The sequence below is a fragment of the Rousettus aegyptiacus genome, unplaced genomic scaffold (assembly GCF_014176215.1).
Source record: "Rousettus aegyptiacus isolate mRouAeg1 unplaced genomic scaffold, mRouAeg1.p scaffold_m13_p_9, whole genome shotgun sequence".
Lineage (NCBI taxonomy): Eukaryota > Metazoa > Chordata > Mammalia > Chiroptera > Pteropodidae > Rousettus > Rousettus aegyptiacus.
The window spans coordinates 41931077-41953453 of record NW_023416312.1 but is presented as its reverse complement, the minus strand read 5'-3'; the positions used below and the strand labels follow the sequence as shown (position 1 = coordinate 41953453).

General features: G+C 32.5%; 1 protein-coding gene across 3 annotated transcripts in view; it reads left to right on the top strand.

The window, feature by feature from the left end:
- BRWD3 (bromodomain and WD repeat domain containing 3) overlaps window positions 1-22377 on the top strand; it is a 122214-nt gene that overhangs the window by 42675 nt on the left and 57162 nt on the right. For 2 of the 3 annotated variants that reach the window (XM_016164899.2, XM_016164900.2), the window contains 4 exons: window positions 9875-10035; window positions 10829-11050; window positions 20766-20866; window positions 21486-21556. In XM_016164899.2, coding sequence (XP_016020385.1) covers window positions 9875-10035; window positions 10829-11050; window positions 20766-20866; window positions 21486-21556 — 555 coding nt within the window. Of the gene's footprint in view, window positions 1-7263; window positions 7490-9874; window positions 10036-10828; window positions 11051-20765; window positions 20867-21485; window positions 21557-22377 lie in introns of those variants that run through there. The other variant, XM_016164901.2, reaches the window with a different exon arrangement.

The window sequence follows — 22377 nt, the reverse complement described above, 5'->3', positions numbered from 1 at the left end:
TACTTTAAAATCAGGAAGTATAATACTTCTGGCTTTTTTTCCCCCTCAGAATTGCTTTCTCTATTTGGGATCTTTTCAGGTTCCATATGTATTTTAGGATTGTTTTCTATATATCTATGAATTATGGTATTGAAATTTTAATAGGTAGTATGGGCATTTTAGCAATATTAAGTTTTTGATCCATGAACATAGGATGTCTTTCTATTTGTATCTTTGATTTCTTTCAACTAAGTCTTGTAGTTTTCATTGTACAGATCTTTCACTTCCTTGGTTAAATTTCTAGGTATTTTATTGTATTTGATGCTATTATAAATGGGATAGTTTTGCTTTAAGTGTTTCATTATTAGTGTATAAAAATGCAACTGAAAGGAGTGGGAAAAGGTGTAGATGATAGAGGGTTTGTTCATTCCTCTTGTGACCAAATCAAAGTTGTGACAGAAACACAGACCAAACAGCAAGCAAAGTTGCCTGGGATCTAAATAAATAGAAGCATTATGACTAGGGAGAGAAATAAGAAATAAGAGAATAGAACAGAGATCTAGATATAATGGAGTCAAGCAATCTGACAGATGCAGAGTTCAAAATACTGGTTATAAGGATGCTCAATTAGCTTAGGGGAAAAGTAGATGAATTCAGTGAGAACTTTAACAAAGTGATAAAAAAACAAAAATGGTAATTATGAAAGGGAAACAGTCAGAAATGAAGAACACATTATCCGAGGTGAAGAGTATATTAGAGAGAATCAACAGAGTGGATGAAGAAGATCGAACCACCAATATAAAGGATGGGGAAGCCAAGGACACCCAATCAGAACAGCAAGAAAAAAAGAAGTCAAGAACATGATAGTAAGTTAAAGAGCCTATGGGACACAATTGAATGTAAAAACATCCATGTCATAGGGATATCTGAAGGAAAACAGGACATTGAAGTGCTATTTGAAGAAACAATGATGGAAAATTTCCCTCACCTGGTGAGGTAGATAGACATACAACCCCAGGAAGTTCAGAGTGTCCCAAAAACCAGCAAACCCAAAGAGGCCCACACCAAGACACATCATAATTAAAATGCCAAAGGTTAAATACAGAGAAAATCTGAAAAGCAGCAAGAAAAAAACATTGAGTTACTTACAAGGGAGCCTCCATAAGTCTGGCAGCTGATTTCTCAAAAGAAACTATGCAGGACAGAAGGGATTGGCACAAAATATTCAATGTGATGAAAACCCAGGATCTACAACCAAGTATATTTTATCCAGCAAAACTATCATTTAGAGTGAAAGGACAGATAAAGAGCTTCCCAGACAAAAAATAAGCCAAAGGAATTTTTCAACACCAAGACAGTATTACAGGAAATGTTGGAAAGACTTCTTTAAAAATAAAGAACATGTATGAAAAACAGGAATAAAAAATGGTAATAACTACATTCCTATCAACAAGTACTTCAAGTAGAAAAGAATTAAGTGCTTCAATTAAAAGATAGAGTGGCTGAATAGATCAGAAAACAAGACCCCTTCACATGCTGCCTATAAGAGACTCGCTTCAGATTAAAAGACATGCAGAATAAAAGGAAGAGGATGGAAAAAGATATTGCCTTGATGGACCTATTGAGGATATTGTGCTGAATGAAATAACTGAGATAGAGTAAGAGAAGTATCTCATGATTTCATGTATATGTGGAATATAAAGAACAAAATAAGCAACAAAAACAAAAACAGAAACTCATAGATACAGAGAATATTTTGAGGACTACTAGATGGGAGGGGAAGTTGAGGGATCAGTAAAAAAGGGCAACGGGATTAATTAAGAAGTACAAATTGATGATTACAAAATAGACATGGAGATATAAAGTGTAGCATAAGGAACATAGTCAATGATGTTGTAATAAATATGTAAGGAAGAAGAAGGGTACTAGATTTGGTAGGGTGATCACTCTGAGTTATATAGATCTCTAATCACTATGCTGTACAACTGAAATTAATATATTATTGCATGCCAACTATAGTTTAAAAACTTATTGAATTCTGCAATGTAAATACGAGCAATGAAATTCTTATATTTCAATAAAGCCAGAAAAAATAAAATAGCAGAAAATGCATAGCTTCTGTAAACCATAGGATTTGATTATAAATTCCATTGTCATTCACTAAGTATATCAGTTTGGCAAAAAGACAATCACTTTGTGATTCTGTGATTTATATGTAAAAGTCAGCCTCATAGAAATTTTGCAAAGAATAAAAATATATGTGTATGCAAAAAAAATGCAACTGATATTGGTGTGTTGATTTTATGTCTTGCAACTTTGCTGAATGTGTTGATTAGCTTCAACAGTTTTGCTTGAGTGTTCAGGATTTTCTATTTACAAAATCATAGAATGTACAAATAACAATTACATTTCGTCCTTCACACAATTTGGACGCCTTTCATTTCCTTGTCTCTAGATAGGACTTCCAATACTGCATTGAATAAGAGTGGCAAGAGTGGGCATTCTTGTCTTGTTCCTGATTCTAGAAGAAAAGTTTTCAGTTTTTCACCCTTGAGTATGATGTTAGCTATGGGTTTGTCATACATGGCTTTTATTGTGTTGAGGTATATGCTTTTCTACACTCAACTTGTTGAAGGTTTTTATCATGAAAGGATGTTGTATTCTGTCAGTCACTTTTTAAGCATCTATTAAAATGACCTTGTGATTTTTATTTTTTATTCTATTAATGTGATGTATTACATTTATTGATTTGAGTATGTTAAACCATCCTTGTATTCCGGGGATAAGTCACACTTGATCATGATGTATAATTTTTTAAAATGTGTTCTAAAAGTTGGTTTGCTAATATTTTGTTCAGAATTTTTACATCTCTGTTCATCAGGGTTACTGGTATATAGTTTTTTTTTCCCTTGTAGTGTCCTTATCTGGCTTTGGTATAAGAGTAATGCTGGGTTCATAGAATAAGTTTGGAAGTGTTCCCTCCTCTTCAATTTTTTAAAAGAGATTTGGTAGATTTTACTTATAAAACTACCTGTCCTGGGGTTTTCAGTTTTGGGAGGCTTTATAAAATAATAATAATAATTATTATTATTATTATTATTATTGATTCAGTCTCTTGTTAGTGAGTAGTCTGTTCAGATTTTCTGTTTCTTCCTGATTGAGTTTTGGTAGGTTATGTGTTTCTAGGAATTTATCTATTTCTTCTAGGTTATCTAATCTGTTGGCATATAATTGTTGATACTTATCTCTTATTCTGTGTGTTTCTGTCATACCAGTTGTGTGTCTTCTCTTTCATTTTTAATTTTATTATTTGAATCTTCTCTTTTTTTCTTAGTCTAGCTAAAGTTTTGTCAATTTTGTTTATCTCTGAAAAACCAGCTCCTAGTTTCTCTGATCCTTTCTATTATTGTTTTTCTGGTGTCTATCTCATTTGTTCCTCTCTGAGCTTTATTATTTCCTTCATTTGGCTAACTTGGTGTATCTGATAGGATTTGATATGTTGTGTTTCCATTTTCATGTTTAAAGACAAGTTTTTATTTCCTTTTTGATTTGTTTACTCATTGCCTATTCAGAAATGTGTGGTTTATTTTCCACATATTCATAGATTTTCTAGTTTTTCTTCTGTTTTTGATTTTTAATTTAATACCATTGTGGTCAGAGAAGATAGTTAATATGATTTCTGTCTTCTTAAATTTGCTAAGACTTGGTTTGTGTCCTATTACCTGATCTATCCTACACTTGAGAGGAACGTGTGTTCCGCTGCTATTGGATGGAATGTTCTATATATGACTGTTAAGTCCACATTGTCTAAAGTATGGTTCTGTACCAATGTTTCCTTGTTGATTTTGTGTCTGGATAATTTATCCATTGCTGACAGTGCGGTATTGAAGTCTCTTAATATTATTAAATTCTTGTCTATTTCTACCTTCAGATATATTAGTATTTGCTTAATATTTTTAGTGTACCTATACGTTTATGATTGTTACATCTTTTTTTATGTATCAACCCCATTATCATTATATAATGACCTTCTTTGTCTTTTGTTACCGTTTTTTGACTCGAAGTCTATTTTGTTTGCTATAAGTATGACTATCCCTGCTTTCTTTTGGTTTCCACTTGCCTGAAATATCTTCTTCCATCCCTTCACTTTGAGCCTATGTTTTTTAGAACTGAAATTAGTCTCCTGTAGGCATATTGTAGTTGGTCTTGTCCTTTTATCCATCCAACGATTCCGTGCCTTCAATTGGTGAATTCAATCCATTTATATTTAGAGTGATTATTGATACTTACGGCCTACGACTACTATCTTATTGTTTGTCCTATGGTTGTTTTGTATCTTCATTGCTTCTTTTTCCTTCTATTTCTGCCTACCTTTGTAAATTGTTGCTTTTCCATGGTGGTAAGCTCTGTCTCCTATTTTTAGTTTTGTACATTCATTCTGGATTTTTGCTTTGAGGTTTGAGGCTTGCATAAAATATCTCAGAGATAAAATAGTCCATTTTATGCTGATAGCAACTTAACTTTACCTACCTATAAAGTTTTCCTCCTTTTTTCTTTACTTTTACATTTTTGATGTCACAATGTATCTCTTTTTATACTGTGTATTTGTGAACAAAATAGACTAACTATAGTTATTTTTAATATTCTTTTCCTTTAACCTTTATATTGTAGTTAATACACCATTCTAATATGGAATTACAATTTTCTAATTCTGACTGTCAGTTTTTCACCTTTCCCAGAGTGTTTACTTTCATATGTTTTCATGTTGCTTATCAGCAACTTTCCACTTTAGCTTGAATAACTTCTTCCAGCATTTCTTGTGAGACAGGTCTAATGATTTTGAACTCCCTCAGCTTTTGTTTGTCTGGGAAAGGCTTTATTTTTCCTTCATATTTGAAAGATAACTTTGCCAGATAAAGTATTCTTGGCTCACAATTTTTATCTTCCAACACTTTGAATGTCATTCTAGACTCTCTTGGTATATAGAGTTTCAGTTGAGAAATCTGCTCATAGCTTAATGGGGTTCCTTTGTAGGTTACTTTTAATTTTTTCCCTTTACTGCCTTTAAGATTCGTTATCATTGATTTTTACCATGTTTGTTATATTGGGTCTTGGAGATCTTTTTGCATTGAGATAACAATGTGTTCTGTTATCTTCATGGACTGATATGTCCAAGTCCTTTACCAGGATTGGGAAGTTCTCAGCTATTATTGCTTTAAAAAAATTCTCTACCCTACTTTTCCTCTCTTCTCCTCTGGCACACCAGTTATTCTTATATTTGCATTTCTAATCAAATCAATAGCTGTTGTAGGGTTTTTTTCATTTTTAAATTCTTAGTTCTCTCTTCTTTTCTAATTGATTTATTTCTATATTACTATTCTCCATGTCACTTATTCTTTCTTCATCTGGTACGCCCTATTACCAATGCTCTTTATTGTATTAAAAAAAAAATCTCACTCATTGACTTCTTTAGCTTCAGAATTTATTTGGTTATTTTTATAATTTGTATATCTTTGGTAAAGAATTCCTTGTGTTCATTAATTTTATGCCTGAGTTCACTGAATTGTCTTCCTGAGTTTTCTTGTAGCTCATTGAGTTTCTTTATAACAGCTATTTTAAATTCTTTATCAGTTAGATTACAGTATTCTGTGCCTTTGAGTTCACTTACTGGAGAATTATTTTCTTTTTGTTGTACCATATTGCCTTGATTGTCCATAGTGTTTGAAGATATGGACTTCTCCTTTTGCATTTGAAGTACCAGATACCTCCTTTATTAAAGCTTTGTATCTTTGGTTCTTATGATTCAATGGGCTGGCTATTTGAGACTTTTATATTCCAGAAGGTGGCACAGTAGCTCAAATGCATGATTTCTCACATGTGGTTGCTCCTTCTGCATCTGGCTCTCCCAGATGCACTTAAAACATGCATAAGGAGATGGCAACAGAGGGTGGGGAGAGGTGTGGGCTTAGCATCTGAGGAATAGGGGTGCCTACTGGACAGTAGGGGGATACTCTTGTGGGGAACTCCCAGAGATCTGTAGGTAGACTTCCTACTGAATTTCCAAAGCAGAAAGCAGGAAACATGTTCATTCAGTGTTCTCTGATGTTCTTACCTGCCTTTTCACTTTTTGCAACTTTGTGGGTGGGGCTAAATTCCTTATTAAATAGAGTATAAGATAACGTTACCTTTTCTAGTATTTTTGAAATGCTTGAATATATAATTAATCAAGGTAAGTATGTGTGTGTGTGTATAAACTTACATATCTTTTAAGCACTGTAGATTTTAGAAATCTTAATAGTGAGAATGCACTGACATATAGTAGATGTATCAGTATAGGATTGTGGGATATTTTTTTCTTTTTTATTTGTTGTTGTTTCTCATTAATACTTCATTTTTTGTTGTTAGAGTGAAAGTTAAATTGCTTATCTCTACCCTTGCATTATGTTTATAATAGAAGAAAAAACAATTCACTCAAATAGTACATTTGATAAAGACATCAGATACAACACAATGATAATTGCATGTTTCCTTTATTTTATTGTTACTTGTAAGTAAAGGCGTAATGATATGAACATCTCCCTGTCCCCAAAGAGCTATGTAACACTTATGCTAGAAGAATGAAATCCACTTCTTTCCAGAAAAATACTCAAGGGTGGGTAAAAAACGAACTCTTTATAATTGGATTTCAGTTATTGGTCATTAACAGTTGAGGAAAATGTTCCTGATAAAGTGCTCTGTAAATATGTAAGAAAAGCAAGAAACAGCAATACTGGAAAATTGTGGCTAAATGGAGAATACATGGAAAAGAGAGTATTGACAGACTCCTTAGTATATAGAGCCTAAGGCCTGTTGACATTGCCAAATAACTAAGAAAAATGCATTATTATCTTAGGTGCTGGATGAATAGATAAAAACATCACTGAGACAGAAAAAGAATATTTGATAATGATGCTGTCAAATATGCAACATACATTGTTAGAATTTTTAATAGTTAGTGATTAAGAAAAATCTAACAAAAAACTTGTTTAAGATAAAAATGTATTGTTGAGTGTTAAGTGAAATTTCTAAAAATTACCTATACTTTTATCACAAAGCAGTTGGTTTAATTTCTCTTGTGTTTTAGTCTTTATTCATGTGCATATGCATATTTTTACATATTTTAAATCATAGTATACTTAAAGTTTGTATTTCATATTTTTTACTTTGTAGTTCCTAAAATTTCTACACTGCTCTAGTTTTCTTATTTTAATTAATAATTCCTACAGAATAGTCCATCACATATTTGATAATTTAATTAACCATTCCCCTGTTGCACATAAGTTATTTATAATTAAAACTAACACTCCATTAAACATTTTGTACATGTAACTCTTTTTTGCTAATCAGTTATGTCTCTAGGATAGATTCCCAGGGGTTGGGCAATGGATGTGCATATTTTCATGAATGTTGAAGTATAGAGCCAAAATTATTTTCCAAATGGATCATGTCACTTTATTGTGCATCTAAAAATGTAAGTGTACACCAGTTTCAAGTAATAATTGCTAGTAGTAGGTTTTAGATTTTTTTAAGTGCTAATTTATTGGGTGTAAACTTGTATCTTATTTTCATTTACATTTCTTTTCATAATTTGCAAGAACTTGAATGTTTTCTGTGACAGTTTATTATTTTTATTTCCTATATTGTGACTTATTTGTGAATTTCCTTAGTCCATTCATCTGTTAGATCTTAATGGTGTTCTTACAGTTAGTTTTATATGTGTTTTAAAATATTAAGACTTTATCATATTTCTTGTATTTTCCAGTTTTTCTTTTGAATTATTAGTTTTCTCTGTAAAGGAGTCTTAAAAAGTGAAAGCTAATTTTTATATACTGTAAAGGTGTGTAACCTTTTCAGTAAATGTTCCTGATTTAACAGTTTGGGCCTGAGACACTAACTCTTCATGCGACCAAGTATATTTTGTTTATATGCTTAATTGTGTTCCTTTGGTCTTTGAGAAACTCTTGATATTTGTTGGATAAAAAACTAACTGGATTTCTGTTAGCCATTTACCTCTCCTCTCTTTCACTGTGTTTTTTCTCTTTCTACCTCTGTTCCTCTTCTCACAATTGCTCTTCTGATATTTTTCTCCCCGTTGATGTTATTTTTTGCTTTTATACTTTAAGCAATGGTTTTCAACCAAAGGCAATTTTTCCTCTCCCAGGAGACATTTGGCTATACTTGGAAATATTTTTGCATTGTCACGACTTGGTGGTAGTAGGGTGTTACTAACATCTAGTGGGTAGAGACCAGGAATGCTTCTGAACACTCTACAATAGTCAGATAGCACCCCCACCCTGAAGAATGATTAGGCCCAAGGTTGAGAACCTTGGTTGAGAACCCAGGTTAAGTCCTGAGCAGTTCTTAAATCCCTGTCTTAAAGTAACAGACCTTTTCCTCTATCTACTTGTAAAGTATGGGTAGGAAAAAGCAAAGCAGAAGTAATGGTTGTTTCAAGGAACTTGGCAGTAAGAAATGTTTGACTGGAGAAGGAAGATTACTAAAAGTCCCAAAGTTGTGGTGCATGCTCTTCCCAACTTTGAGTTGTGGACATTTCTAGAGGTTGGGATGGAAGAGAGCAAGTACCAAAAATAAATCTTATCTTCGACTGATGCTTATGGACTTTCTACCATTGTTTACTCAGCATATTTCAGTGTTAATAAATACTAAGATCTCTAATATATTCTTATGATTTGTATTCATAGTTTTGTTGATTTTGCTATTTTTTATTTTTTTGTATTTTTTTGTCAGTTTAAAATGGTCTGTGGATCTACTTTTGCTTGAAAAAAGATTTTATTGCTCTTAAGACTGAGACATTGTAAGTTTTCATAGTTTTGATTGTGGCATGGTTCTGTTTGTACTAATCTAGGTACAACTCATTCCTTGCCTTAATTTTGCCTTGCTTCAATATAAAGCTATTATCATTTGTACTATATTATTTATGTACCATGGAAAAATGTTACCTTGCTTCAAAGTGACTTTGAACTTATAGGGATCTTATATTTTGATTAAAATATAATGTGTGGGATGTTAAATATTTTCATTGTATAAGAGAAGAGTGGAGGAATTTCACAGAGTGAGTGGGTACTTGTAAATCCTTATGTGGGCATCACGATCTCCATTTGATGGACATGAGCAGAATCCAGTTGGCACTGGAAAGAGGTTTGTGCAGACTTGTGTTTTATTCCGGTTCCTTTTAAGAAAATTAACTACAAGGCAAACAGTAACATCAACAACAAAAACTAAACAAAACAAAACAAACTGGAGACAATATCTAAGATGACCTCATAGGAAATGAAGCCTCAGAGTTTGCGGGTAACTAGACAAGCCTAGTTTGTTAGTGAGAACCTATTTGGTATCATATCTTCCTTTCTCTTTTTACTATGTAAACCATCTTGTATTCTTGAATTTTTATGGGGTGGATTAATGTGGGGAGGCAGGACAGGAGTTCTTAAAATTCCCTATATAATTTTTAAGATACATTATACTTAACCAAATGTAGTCTTTATTCTAAAATTCCTTGATACTATAGTAAGATTTTACCTATATATTTAAAGAGATAGTCTCTTTGACTATAGTGTACCATAAAAAGGAAAATAGAAATCCTTAAGAAACCATACTAAAGCAAAAAAAAGTCAGACTTCTGAGATGTAAAAGAAAAGTATTCTTAGTGCTTTACAGTAGTGAACTTGAGTTCTTAAAATCATGAAATGTGTAATGGAATTTAGATTTTACAAGGTAGAATTACTGTGGTGTGTGTACCCTGTTTGATCTCATCTTAATATTCATGATTTAACTTCGTGAAGTAAGTTCCACTTTTAGATTTTAAGAAGTAAATCTCCTATTTTATGTTTTCCAGTGAATATCACCTCTGCCAGGCAATTAACAGGATGTAGTCGCTTCAACCATATTTTCCCTTCGTCTGCTTACCAGCACATTAAGATGCATAAAAGAATTCTGGGACACTTGTCATCTGTCTACTGTGTAGCATTTGACCGAAGTGGGAGAAGAATTTTTACAGTGAGTTTAAAATTTATAATAATGTACCATATTAAAGATTTACAACAGTCAAAGCTAGGCTTCATAGCATCGAGTTGTGCTTTGTAAGCATTTTGTCCTTTTTAGACATGTGAATGCAAGAGAAGATGAGTGGAAATTGAAAATCCTTTCTCATTCCGTATAAGTAAATGAATAAACTCTCTGATTTTAGGGAAATAAAAATTTATTAGTATGCATTTTTCATTTGTTACAGTGTAATTGGTGCCAGTTCTGCTTAATTAATGATTTTATCACCATTATGGTTGAATAGTTAAACTATACCACGCAATAATGAAGATTATCGTGTATATCTTTCTTTGATTTTAGTACTAATTATTTTTAAAATTGGGTTTTCATTAACCAGATCATACTGTGTGCTTTTGAGTACAAAATTGTAGCATGTTGTTATTTTAGAAAAAACTATTTAAGTAATTAAGGAAAAAATACTATCAGGCCTAAGGAAAGAAATAATGGCAGAGATACCTAAAATGAAATCACTTAAAAGTGAATTAAAAATGTTTTGAATTGTCAGGTTTGATAGTAGTTTTAAGAAGCTCTTCACCAATACCATTGTCAGTTTGGACAGTGCTTTGTCATTGTTACTATTTGGACATCATTTATGTTTGTTTCTGGACCCATATTATATGGAAAGAATAGACTAAAAAGTAAAGGCTTAGAAGTAACTTAATAAAATCTTCCCTTTGTCATTTGGCTTTTTGAGGAGGTTTGAATTTCTGCTTCATTGTAAATCTTCTGTCCTTTTTTGTTATGATAGGGTTCAGATGACTGTTTGGTGAAAATTTGGGCAACAGATGATGGACGCCTCCTTGCTACACTGCGAGGACACTCTGCTGAAATTTCTGACATGGCTGTCAACTATGAAAACACTCTTATCGCTGCAGGCAGCTGTGATAAGGTTGTAAGAGTGTGGTGTCTTCGAACTTGTGCACCAGTTGCAGTCCTTCAGGGACATTCAGCTTCTATTACTTCCATACAGGTGAGAAAATGAAAAAAAATACCTCTAACATATATAATAGGATACGAATTCTCTTTTCTCGTTACATTGTGTAGATAATATTATAAAGAATGGCAATGTCTAAGGAACAAAAAATGAAAAAAAAACTAAACCATTGTACTATATACCTGAAATTAATATATTAAAAAAAGGAATGGCAACAGTGAAAAATAATGTTGATCTTTTAAGGGCTTTACTCCTACCCTTTATACAGTTTTATTTTCTTTTCCAGACAGGTATTTTTTAAGATTATTTTTCATATAAATCCATTCACTTCATAAATAGGTAAAAAAAAAAGTCATTAAAAAGATTTTTCAAATACAGTGTGAGACATCTCACTAATATTCATAGAGAAAGAAGAAGCTTGTAAATGCCTTAAAGAGCAATACTAATACCTGTTAGTCAGGCTATAAACAGGTTCTAACTTGAATATTGGCATACTTTGTTTCAATATCTAATCCAAGATGCTTATCAGTCAGATTTAGAGTGTGTGCATGTGAGAAAGAGAAAGAGAGAGAGAGACAGACACAGAATAGTTCGATGTTAGGGAAATTTTTATTCTTTTTTAAAATTAATTATTTTACTTTTTTCATGGTAACATTGGTTAACGAAATCCAGTAAGTTTCAGGTGTACAATTTAACAGTAAGACATATATATATATTGCATTGTGTGTTTGCCTTTCATAGTTAGATTTCTTTGTCACCACATATTTGACCAATTTTATGCCTTCTACCTCCCTCCTCTCCCTTTCTACTTACCCTCTGATAACCACTAGTCTATTGTACATTTCCATTGGTCTCTGTTTGTTTCTCCTGTTTATTTCTTGCTTTTAGGTTTATATCCCATATATATGTGAATCATATGTTTTTCATTTTTTTCTGTCTGACTTGTTTTTCTTAGCATGATTATCTTGAATTCCATCCATGTTGTCAAAATGGCAATATTTTATCTCTTCTTATGGCTGAGTGATATTCCATTTTATATATGTATCACAGCTTCTTTATACAATAATCTATCATAGGACACTTTGGTTGCTTCCATGTACTGCCCGCTGTGAATAATGCTGCTGTGAACATCGATGTGGAAATATATCTTTTCAGATGTTAGTTTTCAAGTCTTTGAAGTAAATACCCAGTACAGGGATTGCTATATGATATGGAAGATCAATTCTCACTTTTTCGAAGAACATCCATACTGTTTTCCATAGTGGCTATACCAATTTGCAGTCCCACCAGCAGTGTATGAGGGTTCCTTTTTCTCTGCATCCTCTCCAACATTTCTTGTTATTTGTCCTGTTGATGACAGCAGTTCTAACAGGTATGAGATGGTATCTCATTGTGGTTTTGGTTTACATTTCCCTAATAGTTGTGATAATGAGTATCTTTTCATATATTTCTCAGGCATTTGTATGTTCTCTAGGGAGAAGTGTCTGTTCAGCTCCTCTGCCCATTTTTTGAGCAGATCGTTTTTTTGTTTTTGTTCCATTATTGAGTTGTATGAGTTCTTTGTATATTTTGGATATTAGGCCCTTATCAGAGGCATTACTTGCAAATATGCTTTACCATTTGGAAGGTTGCCTCTTTACTTTGTTGATGGTTTCTTTTACTGTACAGAGCTTTTTAGTTTGATGGAGTCCAATTGATTTATTTTAGCTTTAATTCCCTTGCCTTTGAGGTCAAATTCATAAAATCCTCTTTGAATCCAAGGTCTATGAGTTTAGTTCCTTTGTTTTCTTCTATGCATTTTATTGTTTCAGGTCTTATATTCAGGTCCTTAATTCATTTTGAATTAATTTTGGTGTGCGGTGATAGACAACAGTGGAGTTTCACTGTTTCGCAGGTGGCCTTCTAGTTTTCCCAGCACCATTTATTGAAGAGGCTTTCCTTTCTCCATTGTATGTTTTTGGCTTTTTTGTCAAAAATTATTTGCCCATATCAATATGAGTTTACTTCTGGACTCTCGATTCTGTTCCATTAATTTGTGTGTCTGTTTTTGCGAATACCATGCTGTTTTGATTACTGTCACTTTGTAGTATCATTTGAAGATAGGCACAGTGTTGCCTCCAAACTTGTTCTTTTTTCTCAGGATGGTTTTAGCAATTTGGGTATTTTTGTGTTTCCATACAAATCTGGTGAGTTTCGTTCTTTTTTAAAAATGGGATTTTGATGTGGATTGCATTAAATCTATATAATTTTTGTAGGTAATAAGGTCATTTTAACTATGTTGATTCTTCCAATTCAAAAACATGGAATATCTTTCCATTTCTTTGTATCTTCTTCGATTTCTTTTAATACAGTCTTATAGTTTTCATCACATAGGTCCTTCTTCACATGTTTCGTTAGATTTATTTCTAGGTATTTTATTCTTTTTGCAATTGCAAAAGGAATTATTTTTTCAACTTCTTTTTCTGACACTTCATTATTAGAGTATAAGAATGCTATGGATTTTTGAACATTAATTTTATATCCAGAAACTTTACTGTATTTGCTTATTGTTTCTAGGAGTGTACTTGTGGAGTCTTTAGGGTTTTCTATATAGAGAATCATGTCATCTGCAAATAGTGAGAGTTTGACTTCTTCGTTTCCTGTTTGGATGACTTGCCTGATTGCACTCACTAGGACCTCCAGTGTTATATTGAATAACAGTGGTGATAGTGGATAGCCTTGTCTTGTTCCTGATCTTAGAGGAAAAGTTTTTAGTTTTTCACCATTAAATATAATGTTGGGTGAGAGTTTGTCATATATGGCCTTTATTATGTTCAGGTACTTTCCTTGTATGCAATTTTTGTCAGTGTTTTGATCATAAATGGATGCTGTTTCTTGTCGAAGAAATTTTCTGCATCTATTGATATGGTCATTGTTTATGTGGTTTATCACATTAATTGATTTGCATATGTCAAACCAATCCCTCTTCCTCTGGAATGAAGCCCACTTTATTGTGCTGTATAATTTTTTAATATGTTGCTGTATTCGTTTTGCTGGTATCTTACTTAGGAATTTTGCTTCTGTGTTCATGAGAGATTATTATTTAGTTTTCATCTTTTGAGTTATCTTTACCAGATTTTGGTATCAGGATAATATTGGCCACATAAAATGAGTTAGGAAGTATTGCCTCCTCTTTGATTGTTTTAGAAGAATTTGAGGAGAATAGATATTAAATCTTCTTTGAATGTTTGTTAGAATTCACTGGCGAAGCTATCTAGCCTTAGACTTTTACTTTTTGGTAGGTTTTTGATGATCGTTTCAACTTCAAATCGCTCTATTTAGATTTTCCAGTCTTTTTTTTTTGATTCAGTTCTAGGAAGGTTGTATCTTTCTAAGTACTTGTCCATTTATTCTAGCTTATTAAATTTGGTGTTGTATACTTTTCATAGTTTTCCTATATGATCCTTTCTTTTTCTGTGGTGTCTGTCATAATTTCTCCCCTTTCATCCCTGATTTTGTTTATTTGTGTTTTTTTCTCTTTTTTCTATAGTGAGTCTAGCCAGGGGTTTGTCAATTTTCTTAACTTTCTCAAAGAAACAGCTCTTCGTTGCATTTATTTTTCCTATTTTTTTTGTTTGTTTTCAATTTCTTTTAATTCTGCTCTAATTTTGGTTATTTCTTTCCTTCTGCTGATTTTAGGCTTTATTTGTTCTTCCTTTTCTAGTTTTCCAAGATGAAACATAGGTTGCTTTTGGGGGGCTCGTTTTTGTTTTATGAGATTTGCCTGTAATGATATGAACCTTCCGCTTATTACCGCTGTTGCCATGTCCCAAAAGTTTTGATATGTTGTACTATCATTTTCATTCATTTCTATGTATCTCTTGATCTATCTTTTTATGTCTTCTCTGACCCAGTTATTTTTCAGTAGCATGTTGTTTAATCTCCATCTATTTGTGGTTCTTCCCGCTTACTTTTTACAGTTGAACTCTAGTTTCAAAGCATTATGATCAGAGAATATGGTTGGTATGATTTCCACCTTCTTATATTTGTTGAGGCTATTTCTGTGTCCCAGTATATGGTCAATCCTTGAGGTGGTCCATGTGCACTAGAGAGAGTATATAAGCAGCTGTTTTGAGAAGAAAAGCTTATTGGTGAGTTCAGTCCATTTACAATTAGGGTGATTATTGAAATATGAAATTTTCCTACAACCATTTTATCTTTCGCTTTCTGGTAGCTTGGTGTTTCCATTGCTTCCTTGTCCTTGTATATCTGTTCTTCTGTTTTTTTTTTGTTTTTTTTCCTTGTCTTTTGTTTTTGTTGTTATTTTTTGTTTGTTTGTTTGTTTTTTTATTGGGTTTTTGGATATGCCCTCTGGTCCTTCTTGTTTTATGTTATATACTTCAGTTCTTAATTTTTTACATGTGTTTACAATTATGAACATGTAGAGGATAGTTATATATATATATATATATATATATATATATATATATATATAGTAGTCCATTTTCTTCTGTGTGTGCCTTATCTCCATTTCTCTTTGTGAATTTGGATCTTTGAATCCTTCCCATTTCTGTCATTTAAGTCTTAGTTTGCCCCTATGAATGCTGACCATTCATTACTATCTAACTATAGCAAATCTCTTCTTATTGTTTAATCTTATAATGCCCTGTTCTTAGTAAGGTTTGCACTCCTCTGCTTCTGTCTGCCTGTTAGTTGCCTTACTCCTAGTTATGTATTTTTGTGTGTGTGTGTCATTTTGTTTTATGTGAGCTGACCCTTTTTAGTACTTCTTGCAGGTCTCATAGCGGAGAATTCCCTAAATTTTTTAATATGTAGAAAGGTCTCTATTTCTCCTTCATATCTAAAGGAGAGCTTAGCTGGATACATTCTTCTTGGGTGGTAGTTCCTTTCATTTAATAGTTTGAATATTTGATTCCACTCATTTTTGGCTTGTAAGTTTTGTTCTGAGAAATCCAACAATAGTTTTCTTTTATAGGTTACCATCTTCTTTTCCCTGGCTGCCCTGAAAATACTCTTTGTCATTGTTATTTGATTAATTTTGTTACAGTATATCTTGGTGAAAGCCTTTTTGGGTTGAGATAATAGGGTGTTCTGTTAACTTCTTGAATTCCAGGCTCCAACTCATGCCTTAGATTTGGGAAATTCTTGTCAACTATTTGTTTGAAAATGCTTTCTAATCCCTACTCCTTTTCTTCCCCTTCAAGAATGCCCATTAGTCTTATGTTTCCTTTCCTTATAGTATCAGCTTTTTATTGTATTTCTCTTTCATTCTTTTTCATTCTTTGGTTTCTCTCTTCTTCCTTCTAATTTATTTCTAGATTTCTGTCTTCAATATCACTGATTCTTTTCTTCATTTTGTTGACTCTATTTCCCAAGCTTTCTATTTCATTGTTCATCTCTTTCAATGTTCTCTTCATCTCCAGAAATTCTATTTGTTTCTTTTTAAAGATTTCAGTCTCCTTTCTAAAATATAATTCTGCTGATCTAGTTGTTTTTTCACTTCCTTGAATTGTTGATAAGAATCATTTTGCATCTCATTGAATTTTTTCAGAAGTACCATTCTGATTTCTCTCTCATTTATGTCATTTACATATTTCTATGCCTTTAAACTCATTTTCTAGAGATTTTTCTCTTTCTTTCTGTGTTGTCCTGTCACCTTGGTTGTTCATGGTGTTTACTGAGCTCTTTCTCTGCCTGGGCATTCATGGTAGTGTATTCTGCATTTTTCCCCAGATTTATTGTATAAAGTTCTTTCTTTAGCCTGTTGCAAAGAAGGCGTTTTTCTTTTGGTTTCCAGTAAGTGGTGTCTAAGCCTTTTGGATCCCTGCTTTGTATAAAACTTAGTAATGCCTTTTTTTGTTCTTATAAATATTCAATCATGTTCACTACCCTCAGTCTCAGTCCCTGTCAGTGTTAGCAGTTGTTTCCGTTGCATTTGCTCAGTTTCTCCCAGGGCTCTGCGATGTTTGGTCTTGGGGTAGGGTCCATCTGGGTTAGTGGATGGGCCTGTAGCTTAGCCTTGTGTTTTGCAGCCGGGGCTGGAAATAATGGTAATAATCAAGTGTTGTTTCTCTGCCTTTCCTACTTCTTTGCTTTCTGCCCTGATGTCTGGGCACTGTTGCCGTTCGCATGGAGCTCACTCAGGTAGGGCTGTTCAGGGAAACCGCCGCCCATTCTCCCTTCCCCATCCTCCTGCTGGGAGTTTCTGGTTCTGGAGGCAGCTTCTTTTTTTCTCCCAGTCTACTGCCTGACTCCCCGGTTCTGTTCTGTGGTAGCTCTTATGCGCCTGTCCCACACGCAGATGTGCTAGTGTGTATTATGGGTGTTTTTGTTGAGTTGCAGATATTCATCTTATTGTTGTTTCAAGGGGAGAGGCCTAGGGCTGTCTCTCACTCTGCCGCATTTCTGACATCACTAAAATTTTTATTCTTAGTTTCAGTGATTTCCTAGTTCAACTTCATGTTTGTCATACAGCACATTGACTTCTTTTAAGTACATGTTAATTTAGTATTTTTACCAGATGTTGCTAGTGAAAGCCCTAGGTGCCCTTAAAAGAACTTTTATTTAATAAAACTTAGCTGAACCTCTTCTTAGAGTGCAGCTCCTTCTAAAACAGTGTTTTACAGTTTGGTCAAGGATACCACTTCTGTGCATGGCATAATTACTCCCTTTACTTTTCTTTGTTCTTTAGTTGCTAATAACTACGCCAGTCATGTGTGTTCGTGTTTGTGTGTGTGTGTGTTATTAAGTAATATATTTCCTATTTGTGAGGAGTTAGCAGGGATTGAGTTCAATGTAGCATGTTGGATTTGAAAAAGTTTCATGTCAAATTTTTGATTAGTTGAAGTTGTTTTATGGATTTTGTTTGGGAAGATCAGCAGGTACTTGTATTTCCACTATCCTATCTGGTAGTATTATTTCTGGAATTTGGGGATAATCTCATATAACATTAAAAAATGACTATACTGAAAAAATTTTATGATACTTCTTGGCTCCTTAATGGTTTCATAGGCTAGTTTTAATCCCATTTTGTTAACATGTGGGAGTGCCCTAGGGATCCATGGACCTCTTCTATATCACATTCTTTCCCTTAGTGATCTTGTCAAATCTCATGGCTTTAGATTTCATCTGTAAGGTGATGACGTCTAAACTTATATTTCCATTTGGGGATCTATCTTTTGGCTTCATACTTATATCTTCAGCTACCCACTTGATATCATTACATGACTGTCTACTAGACATCTCAAAGGCAACATATTTAAAATTGAACTCCTGTTTTCCTTTTTCAGATTTGTTCCTCCCAAAGCTTTCTCCATCTAAACAAATAGCAATTTCATCCTTCCAATTGCTCCTAGTAGTCCTACTTGACCTTCTTCTTTCTCTTATATTCCATAACTAACTTGTTAGAAAATCATGTTCCCTCTACCTTCAGAATGTATCTAGAATCTGACATTCTCATAACCTCCATTATACCACTCTATTTCAAACCACAATCACCTGTGACCTAGATTATTGAAAGAGACTTCTAACTGATCTTCCTGCTCTTCCTTTCCCTCTCTCCTGCCCATATCTAGCCTCTGCTTAGCAGCCTGAGTGATTTTAAAATGGAAGTTAAATCAAGTCACTGGTGCTCAGAAACCTCAATAGCTTCCAAACTCAGAATTAAAGCCAAAGTCTTTACAATAACACATTAGACCTTACTTACTTTCTCAAGTCCTAGCTCTCTTTGACTTCATCTCCTACTACTTGTTTCCTGTTCTCATTCTGCTGTAGCTACTATCCTCTCTGCTTTTTTAGACCACTCTAGTTACACTACTGCTTTTACTCTTGCTATTTCATGTTTCTGGAATGGACTTGTTTGGATATTCACATGGCTTGTTCTCTCACTTTCTAAGCACTTTGTGCATATTTCACTTTCTCAGGGAGACCCTTTCTGATCACCTTACAACTCTAATATTGTAAATCGTCCCTCCTACCAGCACTCTGTATCTCCTTTAGTTTCATTTTTATTCATAATAATGATCACCATTTAGCATGCTTTCTAAATGCTTTATTTATTCTTTGCTTGTTGACATTGTATTAACATTGTGGTGTATTATTCTTCTAGTTTTTTTTTAATAAAATGATATGTTAATAGTGGTTGCCTTTGAGTGGTGGGATTATAAGTACCTTTTGTCCTGTTTTTTCTGTGTTTTCTAAATTCTTCAATAACTATGTATTTGTATTCAGAAATGCACATATAAGTTTTATTTTTATAATCTAATGTGATTTCTCATTAAAAATAATCCAAATAAGGTATATTAATGGGTTATATCACCCTTTGTGATTGAAACAATTTAAATATTGAGGATAATAAAGGTTTTAGTGTTTCTTCAAACAATAAAATGATGCTATTTCATATTTGTCTCATTCTTCTATATCAGAGATCAGCAAATTTATGAGCTGAGTAGTCAATATTTTAGGCTATGCAAACCATAAGATCTCTGTTGAAACTACCTAACTGCTGTTGCAGTACAAAAGCAACCATAGACAATGTAAGGTGACTGTATACCAATAAAATTTTATTTACAGAAACAGGCAGCAAACTGAATTTGGCATGTAGTTTGTAATTCACAGACTCCTGCTATGCATTGCAGATTAAGCTTTCTAGTGCAAGCTTCTCTATCTCAGAAGTGAAGATATAAGCATACTATCTGAGTACTGGTTTCTTTACTATGCATCAGCTATTAACGGATAATAGTAATTCATAATTTTTGCTTGATTTAAACTCTAGTCACTTGAAGTTCTGTGTTTCCAAACAAGAAAACTAAATAAATGACTTCTAATATCTATAATGAACATTTTCTTTTAATTTGATTTCAGAATTTATTTAAATTCTGTACATCTTGATACATGATCTTCATCTCAATGAAATGTGTTCATGTATCTCTATATGAGATTTTAGAAACTCATGCTAGAGACTCTGGTTTGATTTTTAACTTTTTCCTGTATCCCAGGCATCAGGAGTCCAGTGGCTCTTTGTGATTTTTTTCTGAGGATATAAAATACTGAGAATCAGAGTCTGAGAATCCTGCATGGTCCATTCATGGTCCATCTAGGGTAGCCGTCATCCTTTAAATTGTCAGCTTAAATATATTGTTTTAATTTATTTTTTCTACAGTAATATGAAAAGAGATTTGACCTAGTTAACATTATCCGTTTAAAGTAAATTGAAAATGATTTAAATTTAAAAAGGACAAAATTGATATTGTACTTAATTGAAGTTACAGTTTAAAGAATAATGTTGAAATTCAAATAGATATTTACTTCCTAATAATTGATTACAAATTTACTTCTGATGCCCTTATTCATATGTAACTAAAAATTTCACAATTATTGCTGTATAAACATATATGTAGCAGATTTTTAATGGTTTAACTAGCAATGACGTTTTGAGTTTTTCCCTCTATTAATAGTAGTGAAAATAATAAACTTAAAGAATGATGTTGAATAATTTTTAAATCATTATCTTTTGAGACTAAAATATTTTATCCTAAGTTCAGTGACTCAGTTTTTTCCTTCAGTTTTTTGATATTTAAAGTTTTTGTAAGGTATTCATTAAACTAAGATATTTAAGTAGCTGCTTGAAATTGATATTCTTAAGTGAATTTAAAGTATTTTATTAAAGTGATTATAATTTTAGAACATACCATCTTTAAAATAAGTTCAAATATGAAAGCTTTCTGTTTGAATTAGTTTTTTTTGTTTTAAGTTTTGTCCATCAACTAAAGGCACAACCAGATACCTCACTTCTACTGGTGCTGATGGAACAATCTGTTTCTGGCAATGGCATGTAAAAACAATGAAGTTTAGGTAAGTTTAGAATTTGGCTAGAAATTTTGTGAATAATCAAGTACATTTTTTTATTATCTTGAGAGATTCTTAATAGTGTGTATATTTAAGTACATGAACATATGTGTGCATGTGAGTATATATATATATACATCCATACCTACGTCACTTGGACATTAGAGATTTTAGGATAAAATTTTTATGAAACCAATGTTGAAGAGATTATTTAATTTATACACAAAATTTTGGGAATGAATATTTGTTTCATTTATTACTCTGGTAAGAAGACTTTGAACTTTTCCTAATGGTGTTATTAAGTGACATGATAATTTGTTTGTAAAGCTGTAGTAATAATACTGATATCATAAAGTATATTTACAAAGTTAAATGCATTTTTGCTTTTTTTAAATGTGTTAGAGTTTCATTAATTAATAAAATTATAGGTTTCAAGTGTACAACTCAACATTACATCATCTGTATATTGCATTGTTTAACCTACATGGTGGGACTAGTACTTGTTGACTGCATCAGTTTTGCAGTTTCTATAATATTGATGCTAAATCTGTCAATATCCATTGTACGATTCTTGCACATTTAAATGAACATGATGAAAAATAAAAACATCTTACTTTTCTCTTAGAGATCGCCCAGTGAAATTTACTGAGAGATCCAGACCTGGAGTTCAGATATCTTGTTCATCTTTTAGTTCTGGTATGTGTAAATGTTGAATGTTTTGAGTATCCAAAATATTAATGATCCAGTTGTAAAAGATATATTTTTCAATTTTGTGGAGAAAAAATGCATGTTTGAGTGTTAATGGAATCATATAAAAAATGTGAGCTATGTGTTAAAATAGACTTTTGTGAACTCTAACTTGTGATAGCTTTTGAGGTTTTTCTTATTTACCATTAATATGTTTTTATATATTGCAGAATTTAGTTGGTAAAAATAAAGCCACTTTACCCCCAATTCAACAGTAAAATTCTGACCCGAGTTTTCAGAAACATGTACAGTGCCTCTATATAGAAGACACTTTTACAGTGGGTAAATAGTACTTTTCTACTGCCAAGAATTGCAGGCTAGTTAGCTTTTTTGTGGAAAAATATAAGATTTACCAATTTGAATAACCATTTTAAAGTCTACAGTTCTGTGGCATTAAGTACATTCACATTGTTTTTACATACATTACCACCATTTATCTCTAGAATTTTTCATCACCCTAAAAGCAATCGAGTTTTTACATTCAACCACTATAGCCACTGTAAAGAGAATTGTAGATACAGTTCATTTTAGAAATAATTTTGGAATGTTATGTTTTTGCATAAAATATACAGAATTCCTCATCAAGGATGTGACCTTTAATATTTACGATCCAAAGTCCTGTATTTAGTGTTGATTTTTGTTGGGTTAATGTTATAGTTGCCCTTTAAATATTTCTCTTGTTTTTCTTAAATTTTACTTAATTTTTTCTGAAATAGTAGTATGTCTAATGATTAGAAGATAACCTTGAGTTTTTTGAAGCCTTTTCATTA